Here is a 20,388-nt window from a genome sequence, read left to right on the forward strand (position 1 = left end):
ACAGAGCGAAGTAAAGCAAAACCAAAATTAATCTCGGATGTCTTTCGACTCACAATTGAAAATTGCTCTGTAACTTGACCGTCATCAGTTATTTGTTAAACCTCTGTGATGTTAATTTACACAATTATAGGAATAGGAGGTTAGTTGAGCTGTCTTTACGAAAGGCCATACGAAACGTTTTGTCAAGAATATTTTACGACTCACCGAAAACTCCCTAAATCCAAGAAATGGTGTGTTAGAAGGTTGATACATTTACGATCTGTGTACTTCACTACAGTTCTCTAATAGCAACTGATTCACCATCGTGGAAGTCGGAAATGATCACCGTAGTGGGGAGTGTCATAAAACTGGATTCCTAAAATTCGCTTATTGAAAGATTTCAGGCTGTTAAGAAGGGTGACATGACGTCAACTCTGAAACATTATGAATGATGTCATGGTTATAGTTTCTTCCTTATAACTCATTAAGTTGTTTTGAACAAAGTGTTCAAATGTGTTCAAATAAAAAAGAAAATCATGAAGCAAGCTATTATTCCATCAACTAAAGGATTGGATGGGGTTGAAAATACGAAGGATTAGAAAAACACATCTGTTATTATTATTGTCATTATTATTTTTATTATCACTATTATTATTATCAGTAGCAGTAGTAGTAGTAGCAGTAGCAGTAGCAGTAGCAGTAGCAGTAGCAGTAGCAGTAGCAGTAGCAGTAGCAGTAGCAGTAGCAGTAGCAGTAGCAGTAGCAGTAGTATAGTAGTAGTAGTAGTGGTAGTGGTAGTGGTAGTGGTAGTAGTAGAATTATTATTCCTTCTGTCTGGACAGCCGTTGTCGTTGACTGCATTGATTTGTTCATTTAGGCTGTACCATTTCCGATAAAACTTGTCCACTCTGGTTCGTGTATAATTAAGTCAGGTCAACTAGGGTGAACAGACAGTTTCTTCATACCCTCCGCATCACGTGGATGGCGCTTTAAGTTTTGTTAACACTTATTCGTTAGATAGCGTCATCCGTTCTTTGAACAACTGGGCTCTGATTAGTTTACAATAAATGGACGATGATATTGTAATATTCTATTCAATAGCGTGTTCTACAATAACTGTGGAAATTCTCGCGCGCTCATTGATCTAGGGCCATTTTTTTTATAAAAAATAGATTCCTCTTTTCAGTATTAGATCACAGATGACGTCAAAATGTGTGAGAACAAAACAGCGGCAGAGGCGTAGCTGAGGCCCCCCTGGAAAAAAATTTTTAAATCAGAAGTCGACTTTTGTGCAAGTTCATAAATAAAAGATTTCTGAACACGATGAAAGAAAACGCCGAGGAGAGAATAACGATCGACGAAATGGTTCTTTCAGGGAACTATGTTCGACGTTGAGCATATCCGATATTTGAAGGGCGACCTTGGATCTTCAGATAGTTAGACTATGAGAGGATGTGCAAACTTATGTAAGATTTTAATGCATGTGGAGGAGAGAGATTGATCTTTCACTTGATATGATATTTGATATTACTGAAGATTTTGCCTCATGGTGCAAACTTGTTTCAAAGGAATGCCGCTTCAGTGAGCGCGCCGGAGAGTGTGGAGTGGTTCACTTTTCACGCAATTTTTTTGAAAGTTAATCCGGGTTTCTGATCCTCTTGATTAACTTGAAGACGGGAGCAACACAATGAAGGGTGGGAGTCAGAAGGCAAAGGGGCACAAAAGTACGGGAGGCAAGAGAACGTGGTACAGGAGGCTCTGCCCCTCCTGTTCCCCTCCCCCCCCACCACTGACAAAGCTGAATAAGGAAATGTAGCGTCACAGCTAAGTGGTCAATGACGCGGGCTCAAGCCCTCGAGGTTATAAATTCAGCGAAATTTGAGGAGAATAATAGGGCTGGTATTTGAAACCAAGGTATTCTGTCGTAGTTGAAGGCATTTTCCTATTTCCAGTGTTTCCAATTTCCAGTATGGAGAAAATTAATTATTGAAAATATTTAGGGGGTGTGCAAAGTTTTCGGAGGTTGTTCTCTAAAAGAAAAGCGAAAGGGAAACAACGTCTAGAAGCAACAGATAGAGAATCGAACCTGCAAACGACTCAAAATCCATTTTCCTCAGACATAGTTTGAAGCTACACTGGTTTGCAGATTTAATGAATGTAACCGAAGAAGTTACAATTCATAGACCCAACCATGCCAACGTTTCGACACTCCTGTCTAGTGCCTTCATCAGGGGTGATCTAAGCGCTGCAACAAGAGGTCCTTTTATATGATCACTAATTAGCGGCCTTTTTTTCTGACGAGGTGTAAATAGGCGTCAGGAAGCAGACCGCCGTCGTCACGATTTAAAGGAGCGTGGGCGGAGTTAATGTGCCATGCCTCCAAACAAAGGCGCTGGTGGTAACGCCGATTAGTGGTGATAATTTTAGAATTATCCCACCCAATTGTATGGTTGGTTAGGCAAGTGTGCTCCGATAAAGCTGAATTTTCCTTGTTCCATGTCTTCCATTACCATGTTAGCAATGACAGCAGAAACAGGCGAACCCATAGCTGTACCAAAAACTTGTTGATAGTATGTGCCGTTATATGTAAATTGCGTGGTTTGGTTGGAAGACGTGGAACAAAGGGCCTTAGCCACTTCACCGGTTAAACCCTTTTTCTGGAAACGATATGTCGATGATGTTATTTCTGCGGTATCCGGAAATGAAGCGGAGCGCCTCTTGTCGCATTTGAATTCAGTAGAGCCGTCGATCCAATTCACCCTTGAACGTGAAAAGGATAGACATTTGCCCTTTCTTGATTTAAATGTGTCCAGAGGGGTTCAGGGTAATTTAGAGACAAGTGTCTACCGTAAACCCACCCACACCGACAAATACCTCGCTTTCGATTCTCACCATCCTATTTGCCATAAGAAGTCTGTAGCCAAAACTTTACTTAGGAGGGCTGATTGTCTACCATCATCACTCGATTCGAAGGCTGAGGAGAGGAAATATGTTTCCAATGTCCTAAAGGTAAATGGCTATACAAAAACTTTTCTCCGTAACTGCCAAAAACCAGTTACAAATAGTAACGCTCTTGATGAAAGGGAACCAGCGACTGGTTTTGCTGTTATTCCTTACATACAGGGTGTTACTGAACCCATCAAGAGAATTTTGAATAGCCACAACGTTAAAGTTGCTCAAAAACCTTTTCAGACTTTGGGGCATATTTTCGCCAAACCTAAGGATCCTGTCACGAAAGAACAACGAACCGACGCCATTTATTCTATTCCTTGCAATGACTGCGACAACGAATACATCGGACAGACCAAACGCCAGTTTGGTACACGGTTAAAAGAGCTCCAAAAAGCGGTTTTTCTTTGCAAAAAGGAAAATTCAGCTTTATCGGAGCATACTTGCCTAACCAACCATACAATTGGGTGGGATAATTCTAAAATTATCACCACTAATCGGCGTTACCACCAGCGCCTTTGTTTGGAGGCATGGCACATTAACTCCCCCCACGCTCCTTTAAATCGTGACGATGGCGGTCTACTTCCTGACGCCTATTTACACCTCGTCAGAAAAAAAGGCCGCTAATTAGTGATCATATAAAAGGACCTCTTGTTGCAGCGCTTAGATCACCCCTGATGAAGGCACTAGACAGGAGTGTCGAAACGTTGGGTCTATGAATTGTAACTTCTTCGGTTAAAACCTTATCTTCTTTAAATGGATCAAGTCGGTAGGTGGGAAGAATAAGCGACACTACCTTTGCGCCGTGGCGCAAAGGCATAATTAGAAGTCGCCCATTTTTATTTTAAGAACAACAGACTTGTTTCTGGTCTCCCAAGAAGTGCGATTCACATTTTCTTTTTTAATTTCTGGCAGGAGGCTGGCTCCTAATCTATAACGTTATTGCTGGGGGAGTTGGGTCTATGAATTGTAACTTCTTCGGTTACATTCATTAAATCTGCAAACCAGTGTAGCTTCAAACTATGTCTGATTGTCCACCTGGTTGCCGTGTGAACTTTAATATATTCCATTTTCCTCTTTTCCGAGCTAAAGCTTGACGCATGCGCAAATATTATTCAGCTCTGTCGAGCGATACTTGATCTTTCTAGTTATGAACAAATGCAATAAAATACGGTAGATGAAGTCAGACGTGGATAGTCCTTTGGAATCTCCGCCGATTGCGGTATTTAGGGAATTGAGATTTATCTATTGGTGAAGGAAAACGTAGCAATAATAACAATGGCGTCTTCTAAAGCATCGAATGCCGGAAGTAGCTACCAGGAGCAGAGAGAGCAGAAGGTTCTTGATGTCATATTTCTCTGTGACGAATGGAAATCTTCAAAGGGTGGATTGTCAACTTTCAATCGAGAATTTGCCATTAATTTGGCACAAGCGACGACTGGTAGCATGAAAATCCACTGCTATGTCTCTAATAGCGATGATCGGGACAGAGAAGATGCTAAACAACATGGTGTCAATTTAATCATAGCTCAAAGTGTTCCTGGTTCAGCCGACCCCCTCGAGTGCTTGAAGTTTCCACCCTCGCAGCTCCCAAACCCACATCTGGTGATAGGCCATGGAAGAAAGCTGGGTAGTCCTGCATATTTCCTAGCACGGTCTACAAAGTGTAAATGGATCCAATTTGTTCACGTCTACTGCGAGGATCTTGGGAAATATAAAGAATCTGCCACGGCTGCAGAAGATACAATCCAAGAGAACGAGAAGAAGCACAAGATGGAAATCGAGTTGTGTAAAGCAGCGGATGCAGTTGTTGCCGTTGGCTCCCGTCTACAGCAGAAGTACAGCAGACGTCTCCTTAATGTTGAAGTGAAGATTATCACTCCTGGGATCTTTGGAAAGTTTTCCAATGAATCAAAATTGGTTGTAGACAGATCGGTAGTAAAGAATTTTAATGTGTCTTTGTGTGGCCGAGCTGCCTTTGAGGATCTTTCCCTGAAAGGCTATGATGTAGTTGCAAATGCCATTGGTTCTCTTGGTAAGAACTTTGAGTTGACATTTGTCGGCTCATCTCCCGGTGAACAACGAAAAGTTGAGCAATGGTTTCTTGACAACACGTGCATCAACCGCAAACAACTAACCATCCGTCAATATTGCAGTGAACAAGAGGAACTCAAGGTGATGTTCTATCAGTCAGATTTGGTTGCTCTGCCATCCCGTACCGAAGGATTTGGGCTTGTTGCCCTTGAGGCCATTTCTGCTGGTGTTCCTGTACTTGTCTCTGGCGAATCTGGCATAGCTGAGGCTTTGCAAAAAGTAGAAGGTGGAAACACTGTCATTGTTGGATCAGGTGAAGATAAAGATGAATGGGCACGAAGGATCAGAGAGATGTATGAAGAAAGTGCAGAAGAGAGAGAAGCCAATGCCGTGAAGCTTCGCGAGAACTACAGAAAGGTTTACTCTTGGAAAGCAGAATGTGAGAGGTTTAAAGGGCTGATTGACAATGTTGTGAAAACTGCATATGGTGAGCCCACTTCTTTTAATTTTTCTTTTTTTTCAGTACATTTGCTTAAATTTTATGCTACATGTATGAAGCTAAATCTTATGTGTAGAATGAGCCGCATAAGATAAACTGAATACTGGTACATGTAGATAAGCACAAGAATGAGTAAAGTGCACCTTTAGTCCTGAGTTGTTACATTTATCTAGACTTGTGGTTGGACTACAAGTGTTCAAGTGCACTGTCTTTTTAAGTGCTTTTTTATATGTTAGTGTACAGACTGAGTGTCTTATGTCTGTCACAAATCAGATTGCTGCATTAGGGTATTTATCTTGCACCAATCAGATTGCCACATAAGAGTATGTATCTTGCACCAATCATATTACAGCATTAGGATATCTTACACCGTTCACAGCATTTGGGTATTGTTTTCTTGTAAATTATGTCATTGAATTAGGGGACCGTGTACAAAGAATGGTCTTAATCAGAAATTTTGGGCTCATTTGTTAAGTGTAATGGTTTTTGGCCTTGGCCTTAAGGTTGAGATTTATCAGGATATGGTAGGATCACATTTGACTTTTTTTATCATTTTTAAGTTAAAACATGTTTTTTCCTTTCTTTTACTCATGATCCACATGCTAAACAACTCACATTCCATCGAGTACCATGGAAATAATGTTCAAAATCCAATCAGAACATACCCAATCATTGCACGACATGAACACTATGCAATTTTTCATGTGCTTGAATTGTACTTCACCAATCAAATTCCACTTTGCCCCCTTAGACTTTGCTCTATCATGTGTCATTTCCTTGTAAGCAACCTGCATTTTATCACATATTTAAAATTCCTTTTTCCAACCCACAAAAAAAAATTCACACAGAACTAAATGGGACTGATGGTGAACTTTTCATGCAACTGCTACCATGGACTTAACCCAATTGCATGTCAATTCATTGTAAACAACCTGCATTTTATCATGTATTTCACACACACAGGGCAAAGTCCAGATGGGCAACAATCAATCAAGGAGCCCTCTTTGAATTATTTTCCTCTTCTCTTGTTTAATGTATCCTAACCTATTCAAGATTACGATATATTTTTGGTGAGGGTCTGTTGGAAATACAATAGAGTTTCAGTTTGCTTTTTGTCATAAAATTAGGTGGAATTCTATTTTTTGGACAACTAACTGTAGATGAATAATTTTCATTTTCTATCTGTTAGAGGAACAGCAGAGATAGTGGTCTCTTTTGCAACTGTTATTTGGTATCTTCACACAACATGCTCTCTTTCAAACGGGGAATAGAGGGTGTTGTGTGATGGGACCCAACTATGGCTGTTAAGGAGACAACAGTAAGTGTGGCGCGGATGCATTTAATTTTCGCTGAGAAGTATTTGCACAATAGAGACAATAGATCACAAAATACCTGTGTGAATTCAGATAAATTAGGTTTTTATTTTCTTTCTCTTAAGGTGAAGTAATGCAATATTTTTGTTTTTTTAAAAGTTATGCTCTTTTCCTGTTACAAAAATGAAAACATTAGTTATACAAAATGTCCTATCTTAACCCACCCAGCCAGAAAAATGACTCTTGCATGCTAGGCATGCCTATGTATCACCGTGGCTAGGTCTGTTTAGATATTTCCATGTTTGAAACTAATCTTTTAGATCCATCAGAATTTTGATTCTACTATGGAATGAGATAAAGATGCAAAAGAAACAGAAATTGAAGCTATATATATATATATATACTGTATTTGGTAATCATTTTCATTTCATCAATATGTTGTTGGTATCTATTCACTGATAACAAGCTCTATGTTTGATTGGTGTTGCCTCATTGTAATGTTCTCACATTTCAGTGGTTAATTAGGTAGGAGGTGGAAAAAACCTTGTTATATTAGGATTAAATGTGACTGTTACAATTTAACAGGTGGTGAAATGAATATTAAGGTTGATGTGAATTACTTGAAACCTAAAGAACAGAATATGCAGACTGGCATGTTGGCAACAGAGACTGTCAGATGCCAAGAGGTTATACTGCCAAGGGTATCTGCTACATCAGCTGCATCTGGAAGTGCATCTTGTCCACAAACAGAAGATCTCCACACTCATAAAGAGGAAATCTTTCTATCAATTATTTTAAATTATTTCAATGCCATAAAGCCACAGTCTATTGAAGAGTTCAATAGGTTTATGGAATATGCAGAAAAAATGAGGTTCATCATTACTGGTGTCTCTAAAGGAAGTTTGGTGATAACGGTGAGGTGTGAATCTCTAATGATCTTGGAGGACTTGTGGACAGATTACTCATCTGGTCATCTCGATGAAGTGGTTCAGAATTGTTTTGTAACTGAGGAGATCTTGAAGGAACTGAACCTGGCTGAGCTGAGGCTGAAGACAACAATAGACATAGAAGAGTACAATGGATGCAAAATGTTCTTTGAGAAAGATGCACTTAGAGGTTGGTAGAAAGAATGTAACAAGGCCTGATCCTACTATGAATTATTTGTCAAGGGCTTCTAATGAAATCCATCAGTCTTTCCACATGACGTATGGTAAGGTACATGTCATGAAGGGATGGGTCCAGTTTTTATATCAAGAGTTAGGGAACTTGTCTCTTGAACAAATTCATGCTGACTACTGTATGTAACCATGCCAATGCAAGAAGTAATTTGTTTGCAAGACATTTCATTTGATGTTTTATTCTTCTCAAACATCTCTTCCCAGTAGCCTGTTATCTTTCCTACTAAGACATCTGGCTTGATATTTCTTCTCTATAGGGTTGTATTTATCTTTCCTTAATTTATTTGATTGCATTCATTAATCAAAGGTTAATTGGCAAGACTTTTGTTGGAGGGACCATGAAAGAAAATTTTTTCTAGTTTTTGCATGTTGGGTGTTTTTAAAAATAGTTTGAGGTGTCTTTATCTTTTAAAATGTGTGTCTTCTTGTAAATCTGATTTTAGATGCTTTATCCTCTGAATTCCACTCCACAAGTTCAACCAGTGAAAGCCCACAAAAAAAAGAACAATGGGAAAAAAGTGAACAGAAGACAAAGATTATGGAGACGGCAAAATTGGAAGGTGAAAAAGAAATTACAAACTTGTATTAATTTATTATGGAAAGTTTTTGTGAACAGTAATAACAATTATGTGATAAATCTTTGAAGGATAATTTCAGTGCAATAATGTGGCATCAATAATTTAATATAATTGTACACAGTTCCACTTATGGGAACTAAACATTTGTAGAGAAGCTGTGATGTTAATCTCTCCATTTTTTACTTTGACACTGTATGTGGAAATACAGAAACCTTTTGTAAAAGACTGAAGGCAGGTACATGTAGATAACATGCTATCATTGCATGCATGCTAGATTGCATGATTTATTTCTGTAAATGTTTTGATATGGATAAACTAGCAGTAATAGTTCCCTTTCAGTCACCATTGACTTTTCCCACTTTCTTCCATCTTGCAAATACGCGCATGAAATTTGTCATGTTGCAAAAATTTTGTGTACTGGGTACTGTTTAATTGGAGGATTGGTGTGCAATTTCAGGTTTTAGGAGAAGGAACACTGGTGTAGAAGCCCTCTAATACTGAGGACCTGCAAGCAGACTAATATCCAATATGTTTGAAGTTTAATGTGATATTAATGGTTTCAAGTGCAGCTGAAGCACAATTTTAACTTGGACACTTTGCTCCAAATCAACAGATCAGAAATTGAACATCAAAGTTGATGTGGAACATGTGAAACGTGCAGATCAAGATGCTTACAATACAGCTTCAGTTTTAGCTTTGGAGCCAGCAGGATATCAGAAGGCATCCACAGCTTCAGGCACAAAGAGAAAAGGACATTCTGATGCAGATTTAGAAGATCCCCAACCAATCAAAAAGAAAGTCTTGTGCTTAATTGCCATGAATTACCTTGATACTACACCAGCACAGAGCAGGGATGAACGCAATGAGTTTAAGGAATACTTACAAGAAATGAAGGTCTTCATCATAGGTGTTTCTGTGGGAAGTTTGGTGATAACAGTAAAGTGCGATTCTCTCTCGAGCTTGGAGGAATTATGGGAAGATTACTCTTGTGGCCTTTTGGATAAGATGGTACGAGATTGTTTTGTAACTGAAAAGATCATGAAGGAACTGAACCTGGCAGAACTGAAGCTGAAAACAGCAATGGACATAGAAGAGTACAATGCATACAAATTGTACTTTCTTGAGAAGGATGCACTCAGAGGTCAGTTGAAAGAAAGAAAAAGGCCTGGTCTTTCAGAAAAATGTTTTGAAATGGTTAAAAACACAATGCATCACTCATTCAACATGGTGCACCATAGGGTTAACAGAGGTGTAGAGGGGGTTCAGGTTTTGACCAAGATATTCAACCAATTGTTTCATGACTAAGCTCATACTTACTATGTATACAATGACAATCTGCAGCTAGAAGTGATTTGTTTTCAAGAAATTTCCTAGTATATTTTCCTTTCTGTCTGCTTGTATTTATCTTTGGCTCCAAATATAAACAAAATAAAACAAGCTAAAATAAAAATTGGCAAGATTTTAGTTGGAGAAGCTATAAAAGAAAATGTTACCTGTATTTGTGTGTGGGGTTTTTATAAAAATGATTTGAGGTGTGTTGTATGGTTTTGAATGTCAGTATTTAGTGGTTGCCTCATTATTTGTTTTCTTTTAAATCTGATTTTAGGTGCCTCATCTTCTGAATTCCACTCCATAAGTTCAACCAGTGAAAGTCCACAAAATCAAGAAGAGCTGAAAAAATGGAAACAGAAGACGAAGATTGTTGAGACAGAGAAACTGAAAGGTGAAAACAAAATTAAAAGATGTATTAAGTTATTATGGAAAGTTTTTGTGAACAGTAATAACAATTTATTATTTGACAAAGCTTTGAAGAATTATCTCAATGCAGTAATGTGGTGTTAGTATTATTTTTAGAGTACAACTTATGGGGAAAAACTTACAGCATATCTGAAGAGAGGCTGTGAATACTAATCTCTCCCTGTACTTTTTGTTCTTAGGTACTTCACCCCTCACTGTAATACCCACCACTGGTCATGGAAAAGAACTTATAGGAAAAGTACAGGGAAGGAAAGGTGAACAGGAAGCTCAGTTTGAATTAATATCTCTAGTGAATATGTTCAGTATGTTCAGTTGCTATGTCAAGCATAAAGAAGTGTGCTTTTGGGATTAAACATTTAAGGTTGTAAGGGTCTGTAGGGTAAAACTAAACTGACAATTATTTGAAATACTCTCAGTTCTTCATTAAAAAGATTAATTAGAAAGAAATTAAAACCCAATTTAGTTTTCCCTAAATTTTGTATCTAGGATAAATTTCATGCACTTTACAGAGATGGTCACATGACTTGTTGGTTTGCCATGTTATCATCTCTCAAATGAAAGTAACACCTTGAATACTAATATTGCTGTAAATAATGTAAAATACATAAATGTAAATTATTCCAAATATGATTGTGCCTCGTTCTCTACTTATGTTAAAGGGATTTTGAGCTGGTTTGTGGAATTAAAACAATATACTGTATGTGTGTATTTCAAATAGGTGTTTTTAACAGCTTTTTTAAATCTATCCTCATAGCTACAAGTTGGTATGCTTGTTTTAAACTATTTATTAGAAGAAATGCTAATCTCCCTCTGTATACCTTTGCTTTTAGGCATGTTCCCTCTCCTTGGATCTTCCACCTCTGATCCTGAAGAAGAACTAGAAGAGCTACGTATGAAACTTCAAATTATGAAAGGTGAATGAAAAAATGCTGTTAAATTGACTTTGATGGTAAAACTTAACCAAGAATGTTATTAAATACATTTAGTTCTCAATCAAAATATATTTTTTTAAGGAAATTTCACCCAATTTAGTTTTCCCTCTCTCTGTGTTTTACTATAAGAGGATGTTAAGGTAGTAGAGGCTGGATTGGTGAAACCGTGTTTAATGATAAACTTAGCTTTTTCAGTGTTGATCTTAAATTACCTAAAAAACTGACTGTGGTGTAGTGTAGATAGATTTTGTACATCAAATACAATCAGTTAATAGCATGTTGGTTTGACCTTTTATCATGTTGCTATTAAAAGTAACACCATGAATTGTTTCTTTGTACTTTTCCCCTTAGGGTTGACTCCCATTACTGTGGACACCCTTGGGGGGAGATTTAGTGTCTGTAATAGCAAAAAGTTTGTAATAATTGGGTTCAAGAGAAATAAACATTTTTTTTGTTTCTTAACATATGAAATAAAGTTTCCACAAACCAGAAAAAGATCTGGCTGTGAGCAGAAAATTTCATATGTTCACACCCAATTGAAGAATGGTTTCTTTATTTCCCTTTTTCATAATGTTGGTTCATAGTATGCTAGTCATGATTTTGAACAAAGTAAATAAGTGTCTGTTATAGCAAGAGTAAAAACAAGTGAAAAGTCATACTGGGGGGCAGGAAAGAGTCTGCATTATTGCAATAGCAAGAGTCTGTTATAGAGGGAATGTATTTCAGTCATTTCTGTATGTGTTTCTCCAGGGGCTGGCTCTTGTCTACAGTGGCAAGGTGTCTGTAATAGTGAGGTGACCACAGGGCTAGAGTCAACTGTAGATTAATCCAAATTTGGCATTGTCATTTCCTTTCTGTCTGGTTGTATTTATCTTTGGCTCCAAATATAAAGAAAATAAAACAAGCTAAAATAAAATTGGTTAGATTTTAGTTGAAGGAGCTATAAAAGAAAATGTTACTTGTATTTGTGTGTGGGGTTTTTATAAAAATGATTTGAGGTGTGTTGTATGGTTTTGAATGTCAGTATTTAGTGGTTGCCTCATTATTTGTTTTCTTTTAAATCTGATTTTAGGTGCCTCATCTTCTGAATTCCACTCCATAAGTTCAACCAGTAAAAGTCCACAGAATCAAGAAGAGCTGAAAAAATGGAAACAGAAGACAAAGATTGTTGAGACAGAGAAATTGAAAGGTGAAAACAAAATTAAAAGACAACTAAATTATTAAGGAAAGTTGTTGTGAACAGTAATAACAATTTATTATTTGACCAAGCTTTGAAGAATTATCTCAATGCAGTAATGTGGCATTAGTAAAGGCCTATTTACACGGTACGACTTTGTCGCATGCGACAAGCTTACGACAGGCCTACGACATGACTTAGGACAATTTACACGCGCACGACATTTTCACCTACGACATGCCAAAATTGCGTGCAATTCCACTCATTTCGGCTGGGGTCATTGTTTCAATAATTTGCAAGAGAAGGAAAAGAACCTCTTCTTCGCTCCACAGTGATATCATATTCTCTGTTTCCTCATCTGAGAATGTATTTTTTGCTTTGGAAGCAGTCTTCAACTTTCCGGAGGCGACTTCCTCCGCCATTTTGACGCAAGAAAATTTCACCTTCCTCCCCTACTCAGTAGAAATTTGTCACAAAATACGTCATTTTCTATCAATTTTGGCTACGATTGTCGCAGCGTTTTAAAACATGTTTTAAAATCCTACGACATTTTTTGTGACGTGCACGACAGTTGTAAGCGAGTGGTAGGTTTGATTTACATGATACAATTTGTGTCGTAGGCCTGTCGTAAGCTTGTCACATGCGACAAAGTCGTACCGTGTAAATAGGCCTTAATATTTTAAGAGTACAACTTATGGGGAAGAACTTACAACTTACTTTGATGGTAAAACTAAACCAAGAATGGTTTTAAATACATGCAGTTCTAATTCAAAATAATTTTTTTGAAAGGAAATTACACCCAATGTAGTTTTTCGTCACTCTGTGTTTTGCTAGAAGAGAATATTAAGATGGTAGAAGCTATATTGGTGAAACAGTGTTTAATGATAAACTTAGTTTTTTCAGTGTTGATCTTAAATTATGCCTTAAAAAACTGACTGTGATGTAGTTTAGATAGACTTTTTACATGAAATACAGTCATTAATGGCATGTTGGTTTGAGCTGTTATCATGTTGCTAGTAAAAATAACACCACGAATTCCTCTTTGTACTTTTCCCCTTTAAGTTGACTCTCATTACTGTGGACACCCTCGGGGGGAGATTTAGTGTCTGTAATAGCAAAAAGTTTGTAATAATGGGATACAAGAGAAATAAAAATTTGTTTTGTTTCTTAATATATGAAATAAAGTTTCCACAAACCAGAAAAAGATCTGGCTGAGAGCAGAAATTTTCATTTTTTTACACCCAATTGAAGAATGGTTTCTTTATTTCCCTTCTTCATAATGTTGGTTCATAGTATGCTAGTTATGATTTTAGACAGAGTAAATAAGTGTCTGTTACAGCAAGAGAAAAAATAAGTGAAAAGTCATACTGGGGGGGGCAGGAAAGAGTCTGCATTATTGCAATAGCAAGAGTCTGTTATAGAGGGAATTTATTTTAGTCATTTCTGTATGTGTTTCTCCAGGGGCTGGCTCTTGTCTGCAGTGGCAAGGTGTCTGTAATAGTGAGGTGACCACTGGGCTAGAGTCAACTGTAGATTAATCTAAATTTGGCATCGTCATTTCCTTTCTGTCTGGTTGTATTTATCTTTGGCTCCAAATATAAATAAAATTGAACAACCTAAAAAAAAATTGGCAAGATTTTAGTTGAAGGAGCTATACAAGAAAATGCTACCTGTATTTGTGTGTGGGGTTTTTATAAAAATGATTTGAGGTGTGTTGTATGGTTTTGAATGTCAGTATTTAGTGGTTGCCTCATTATTTGTTTTCTTTTAAATCTGATTTTAGGTGCCTCATCTTCTGAATTCCACTCCATACATTCAATCGGTAAAAGTCCACAAAATCAAGAAGAGCTGAAAAAATGGAAACAGAAGACTAAGATTGTTGAGAAACTGAAAGGTGAAATGTAAAGGGAATTTGAGTTGGCTTGTGGAATTAAAACAATATACTGTATGTATGTATTTCAAATAGATGTTTTCAACAGCTTTTTTAAATCTACCCTTAGCTACAAGTTGGTATGCCTGTTTTTAACTATTTATCCATAGAAATGCTAATTTCTCAGTATAACTTTGTTTTTAGGCATGCTGCCTCTTCATGGATCTTACACCTCTGATCCTGAAGAAGAACTAGAAGAGCTACGTATGAAACTTCAAATTATGAAAGGTGAATGAAAAAATACTGTTAAATTGACTTTGATGGTAAAACTAAACCAAGAATGGTTTTTAATACATGCAGTTCTAATTCAAAATAATTTTTTTGAAAGGAAATTACACCCACTGTAGTTTTTCGTCACTCTGTGTTTTGCTAGAAAAAATATTAAGATGGTAGAAGCTAGGTTGGTGAAACAGTGTTTAATGATAAACTTAGTTTTTTCAGTGTTGATCTTAAATTATGCCTTTAAAAACTGACTGTGATGTGGTTTAGATAGATTTTGTACATCAAATACAATCAGTTAATGGCATGTTGGTTTAACCTGTAATCATTTTGCTATTAAAAGTAACACCATGAATTGTACTTTGTACTTTTCCCCTTAAGGTTGAATCCCATTGCTGTGGACACCCTCGGGGGGAGATTTAGTGTCTGTAATAGCAAAAATTTTGTAATAATGGGGTACAAGAGAAATAAACATTTGTTTTGTTTCTTAACATATGAAATAAAGTTTCCACAAACCAGAAAAAGATCTGGCTGTAAGCAGAAAATTTCATATGTTCACACCCAATTGAAGAATGGTTTCTTTATTTCCCTTCTTCATAATGTCGGTCATGCCGGATAGTCATGATTTTGGACAGAGTAAATAAGTGTCTATTATAGCAAGAGAAAAAACAAGTGAAAAGTCATACTGGGCGACAGGAAAGAGTCTGCATTATTGCAATAGCAAGAGTCTGTTATAGAGGGAATTTATTTCAGTCATTTCTGTGTGTGTTTCTCCAGGGGCTGGCTCTTGTCTGCAGTGGCAAGGTGTCTGTAATAGTGAGGTGACCACAGGGCTAGAGTCAACTGTAGATTAATCCAAATTTGGCATTGTCTCATTCTCTACTTTAGCTGAAGATGGTATTGAGTTGGCATGCAGTAAAACGCCACACCGAGAGAAACAGATAACAGAAAATTTGCCGAGGTTTTTTCGACGAGGTGTCGTAAGAAGTTGTTTCGTGATGGTTGAGGAATATTCAACCATCGCAGAACGATTTCTCACAACGCCTCGTCGAAAAAATCGAGTAGTTTCTACGCACAATGCACTGGAAAGCTTACTTCTTCAACTTTGATAGGACCACTCGCTCGTAAGACATACGACTTCAAGTCTACCAAGAACCCCTCTCGGATCGACTAGTTAAAGGAATTTGTAGATGACATGCTAAAGATGATATTTACAAAACATTTTAAACATTTAGACTGAACAGTTTTTCAGTTATTCTCAACAGATTTTTTTTGGTTTTAGAGCATTTTTGTTCATATAAAGGTAATCTACCTTTACTTTTAAAAAGTAAAAAATCAAACATTTTCAACACTAGGTAAACATCACCATGAAAATTAAATATTCTAGCCATGTAAATAGCTCAATGGCATTAAATTTTTTGATATTTTTTCCAGTAAATACTTTTAAAAGAAATTATTCCCTACCTAAGATATTAACCTTTTTCTGTCTTTACTTTCATCCATAAATACTGTTAAATGTTCTCAGCTATTATTCAGCAACTAAGTTTTGGTTAGGAACATATTTTCAATTCAGGTTTGCCTCAAAATCCATAATTTCAGTCAAAGGTAGTATTAAATTAACTGTGGCATGTGATAATGAAGAAATACTTAACGATAGCTTATTTCATTGTTCTTTCCCAAGACCTCTATACATGATATGCTTTAAATTTTCATATCAGGTGAGGCACAAAGTGCTAAATATATTTCTGTGTACCTTTGCTCTCAGGTAGTTTTCCTGTCCTTAAATTTTCAACCATTGTTCTTGAGGACACACTAGGTAGACTATGCAGGCTGCTTCAGAGGCTCAGAATGGAAGGTGAATATAAAATGTTTATCGATTCATTATCAGAGAGAAATAAATCCAAGAATGCTATTAAACACCCCTGTATCAAATTATCACTTTTCAAGAGAAATTATTCCTTATTTAAAAGAACCTGTTGTTTGATTTTATTTCTATTGATGAGTGCTTCCACTTCTTCTTCAAATCATACATTTTCAAGGGAAACTATTCCTAAGTAAAGATGACATCTCCTCCTTTACAGTTATAAAGTGAGATTGCTGTCTTATACTTTTGGGTATTATGTAAAGTGTTAGCTTTTATACGGAATTTTTCTTAATTTAGTCTTTGCTAATTCTGTGCTGTATTAAGTTGGCTCTGGCTTATTATGATGAGAGAATTTTTCTAAATGGTTGATTTCAACAATGACCATAGGAGATTAATCAGAAAACTGACACAATAACTGTGCTATCACATGACCCCAACACAATGTACAGTGCTAGTTAAATGCCTGTTTTTAATCATTTATGTGAAATAAGGCACTGAATGCTAAATACAGTGTATCCTTCTCTTTTCCTTTCCTTTCAGCTACTTTGCCTTCCCCTGCACTCTTAACTGCTGCTCTTGAAGAAAAACTAAAAGAACTACTCAAAGAACTTGAGAGACAAAGAGATAAAGGTGAGTGAAACATTTGTATTGGCTCCATCGAACAGGGCAAAAGAAATATGGAAAGTGATGCAAGGAAATGGTTGCACTAGTATTTTAGGCTTGTTTTTCTAAGTAACAAGCTGAAAGGTTTTAGTTTGCCATAAAGGACTCCTAATTATATTATCTTCCCTCAAATATCTAAGTTCTGCATGCAACTTGCGAAATATCTCCACCACTCATTACATGTTAAAACATGGAATGATCTAACCCCTCCTCTTATATAATGCTATCAACCAAGAATGCTGTTAAATGCTTTATACCATTTTGCTGCCTTCTCTTAGGTAGTTTACCTCCCAATTTTTTCACTATTGAAGTAGAAGTAGACGAACTACTCAAGAAATTTCCGAAAAGGAGGATGGAAGGTGAATAAATAATGCACATTTAGAGAGAAAATAATTGTAGTAGAATGCTATTAAAATATTTCCAGTTCCTTGTAGAATTACATTACCGCTCGTGTATACATTAACCAAAAAACGCGAATAAAACGCGCCAAAAATCGCATGCAAATGCAATTTAAAAAAAATGTGCGCGTCAAAAAATTTGCACATGCGTGCATAAGCTCGATACGTCTGCCCGTTAGTATATACGAGGTAATCCTTTTGTTTTTCTATTGTTGGCGGTTTACCGTTTTAAAGAATAGGCTAAATAGAAAAACGAAAAGAAGAAAATAGAAAATAGAAATAATAGAATAGAAAAACAAAATGATTACCTCATATATTCTAAAGAGGTAGACTATCAAGCTTATGCGCGCACGTGCGATTTTTTGACGTGCACATTTTTTTAAATTCGCAATTGCATGCTTTTTTTGGCTACAATGTAACAGGACTAAAATGCTACACTGCTACCAACGACAAGAAAACTTGTTCGTTTCAATCACCGTTCTAACCGACCTTCCCGATATGCTGTTACAAACTACTGCGACTTCGTAATAGGAATATACGAATGATTTATCATTTTCCAACGGAATTCTTTAATCAAAATTTGTCACTTCGTATAAAAAAAACATCCGTCACAACGGCCTTTAGAATTCGTTCTCGGTGTATTGTAATTCGGTAGAATCAGCTAAAGCGTCCGTTTGTAACAAGTTGTCGCATTCTTAATGCAAACCCACGCGTGAACGTTTAGTTCATAGCTTTATCATCGGTGACCATGCTATTCTCGAAAACTGGTTTATTCATCGCGCCTTTTATACAATATAAGTTCTACTAGCTCATTTTAATGGTGTTGTGTTACAGTATGGTTACCTGTCACGACTACGCCTTCTTCTTATCCATATGCATATCTTTATTGGAAACCGGATTTACTTCTTGTTTTAAAATTTGTAAAATCATCGAGCGATGTTCACCAAATTGCTCATAAAAGGGAAGGGAAAAATTAAATGCAGGATACATTTAGTTCAAGTTTGTATAAGACTCGCAGACGCGTGCAATTGGACAAAACATCAATACGGCGATACTTATGTCCGTCAACACGGTAATCCAGGACTTTTGGAAAATTGGTGGCTCCTAAAGGAGCCGTTTTTTCATTAAAGGAAGCTGTTACTAGGCTCTTCCTTCGCGTTGGACTGCAGCAGAAGTAACTTTTCAGAGGTGGCTAATGTATTTATAGCACTCAGCAGCAGTCCCAGAGCCCTGAACCGATGGATGCCCGCGACAAGTTCGTCCTTGTTAGTTGGCTTGACAACGCGACGCAAGCGAATGTTTTCAGTTCGTGTCAGGCGAGCTTTAAAGGATTCATGTCCGGGCTTTCAGTAGGAGTAGGCCAGTATTTTATGTTATTATCTTCGAATCTTCGTCTTTGACATTGCGATTTACTATAACTTGACCTTTCATTGTAGTAATATAGTGCGCTCCGCAACCAAACAAATCATCACGTGCGATGCGAAATGAAACTGTTTACATTTCTGTGCGTAAACGCTCAAGCGAGCGCCGATTGCAATGAATAAAATGACGTGAGTTTTCCGTTGTCGACTCGTCGCATTTTCAAACTTAAAAGTTCTTTGTTTTACACAACGATGAAATACAAAGGAAATCTATAGCACTGAATAACAAAGGCACATGAGTCGCGCATTTTTTCGACCGTGCGCGCAATACAATCATATATGCGCGTCTGACTACCCTGAGTCTGAGCGTACGTAATTCGTCTGCGCAGTTAACATATACGCAAGCAGTACTGTAAAATTTTTTCCAGGGAACTCCTGCATATGCAGCCTTCTACTGCAGTAATTATTGACCATTGCTATGCTCATTGGAGGCCTTATACATCAGTTATGTTCCTTCATTGGCACCCAGCACTTAGGTGGAGACTGTTTTCACGAATGGTAAATCCTGGCAACCCAGGCATCAGCCGTCATGTAGTAAGAAGAAAACCTCCCATTGCACTGGAAAATAAAAATTGTAGAAGAAAAGGAACAAAATACCAGGGAAAAGTGAATTTCGTCGTAGTGCATGTTAAAAGAATATCTGACTTCTTAGGATAAGCTCATTCTGGTCCTGGAAACTTTCAAATTTTGCTACATATGCAAAATTACAGGTACTGTTTCATGTTATGCACAGTTGGCGTGGTGCGCGCGTGCAGTGGTTTAGATCTGCATAAGTGTCAAGTGCGCGGTATTGTAGTGGATACTACTAAGGCTTTTTATGAGATTGCCAAGGCGTTTTTGATTGTATCCATTTACACCCTTCAGTTTGTTAAGGCACTGCAAACTTTATTGTCCGGGTCAAAGCTGTAACACAGTGTACACATGCAGTTTGTAACTTGGATTTTGTTACTTGAACGTTGAAGAGCCTTTGTGGAAGCTACCTTAGAGTTACAATAATCACATGAGCTACCTGACGTTATTAACTTTACCATATACTATCGCTGGCCATACCTGTGGGTAATATGAAGAGAATGCTGTGTTGGGATTGACTATCTAAGCTGCCCCCTTGGGATTGCCCGCTTAGATTCCACACAAGAAAAACACTGCGCCAAGGTGACTTACAAATCTCGGTGATGGAGGTGGAAGAAAAGGGACAGAAGACTGTCAAAACAAAGACATCATGAATGACTCGCGTGGGTTTATTGTGCTACAAACACAGTTGGCTTTCTTTCCGTGCTCCTGAAATAAACAAGTCATTCTTGATTCTTAATAAAGTGAAATCTTTTTGTGTTTTATGGACCTCGAGCTCGTCTTGGTCCAATATTCAGCCATCTTGACCTCATGCTTGGTTAACAAAATACACACACAGACACACACACACACACACGCACACGCACACGCACGCACACACACACACATGTATATATATATGTATATAATTGCTTAGTCAGTAAACC

At 37.3% G+C, this 20,388-nt stretch overlaps 1 protein-coding gene across 4 annotated transcripts in view; it reads left to right on the forward strand.

Moving 5' to 3' along the window:
- Nucleotides 1–20,388, forward strand: part of LOC131796246 (uncharacterized) — a 96,990-nt gene that overhangs the window by 65,260 nt on the left and 11,342 nt on the right. For all 4 annotated transcript variants that reach the window (XR_010718424.1, XM_066170593.1, XM_066170594.1 and 1 more), the window contains exons 18-28: nucleotides 8,396–8,512; nucleotides 9,144–9,671; nucleotides 10,137–10,253; nucleotides 10,468–10,542; nucleotides 11,119–11,202; nucleotides 12,293–12,409; nucleotides 14,181–14,291; nucleotides 14,472–14,555; nucleotides 16,312–16,401; nucleotides 16,951–17,040; nucleotides 17,352–17,432. Coding sequence is in view for 3 of the 4 variants with exons in the window: in XM_066170593.1 (XP_066026690.1) it covers nucleotides 8,396–8,512; nucleotides 9,144–9,671; nucleotides 10,137–10,253; nucleotides 10,468–10,542; nucleotides 11,119–11,202; nucleotides 12,293–12,409; nucleotides 14,181–14,291; nucleotides 14,472–14,555; nucleotides 16,312–16,401; nucleotides 16,951–17,040; nucleotides 17,352–17,432 (1,494 nt within the window). In the remaining variant the exon portion in view is untranslated. The remainder of the gene's footprint in view (nucleotides 1–8,395; nucleotides 8,513–9,143; nucleotides 9,672–10,136; nucleotides 10,254–10,467; nucleotides 10,543–11,118; nucleotides 11,203–12,292; nucleotides 12,410–14,180; nucleotides 14,292–14,471; nucleotides 14,556–16,311; nucleotides 16,402–16,950; nucleotides 17,041–17,351; nucleotides 17,433–20,388) is intronic.

Source organism: Pocillopora verrucosa, chromosome 8 (assembly GCF_036669915.1).
Source record: "Pocillopora verrucosa isolate sample1 chromosome 8, ASM3666991v2, whole genome shotgun sequence".
NCBI classification, from domain to species: Eukaryota; Metazoa; Cnidaria; class Anthozoa; order Scleractinia; family Pocilloporidae; genus Pocillopora; species Pocillopora verrucosa.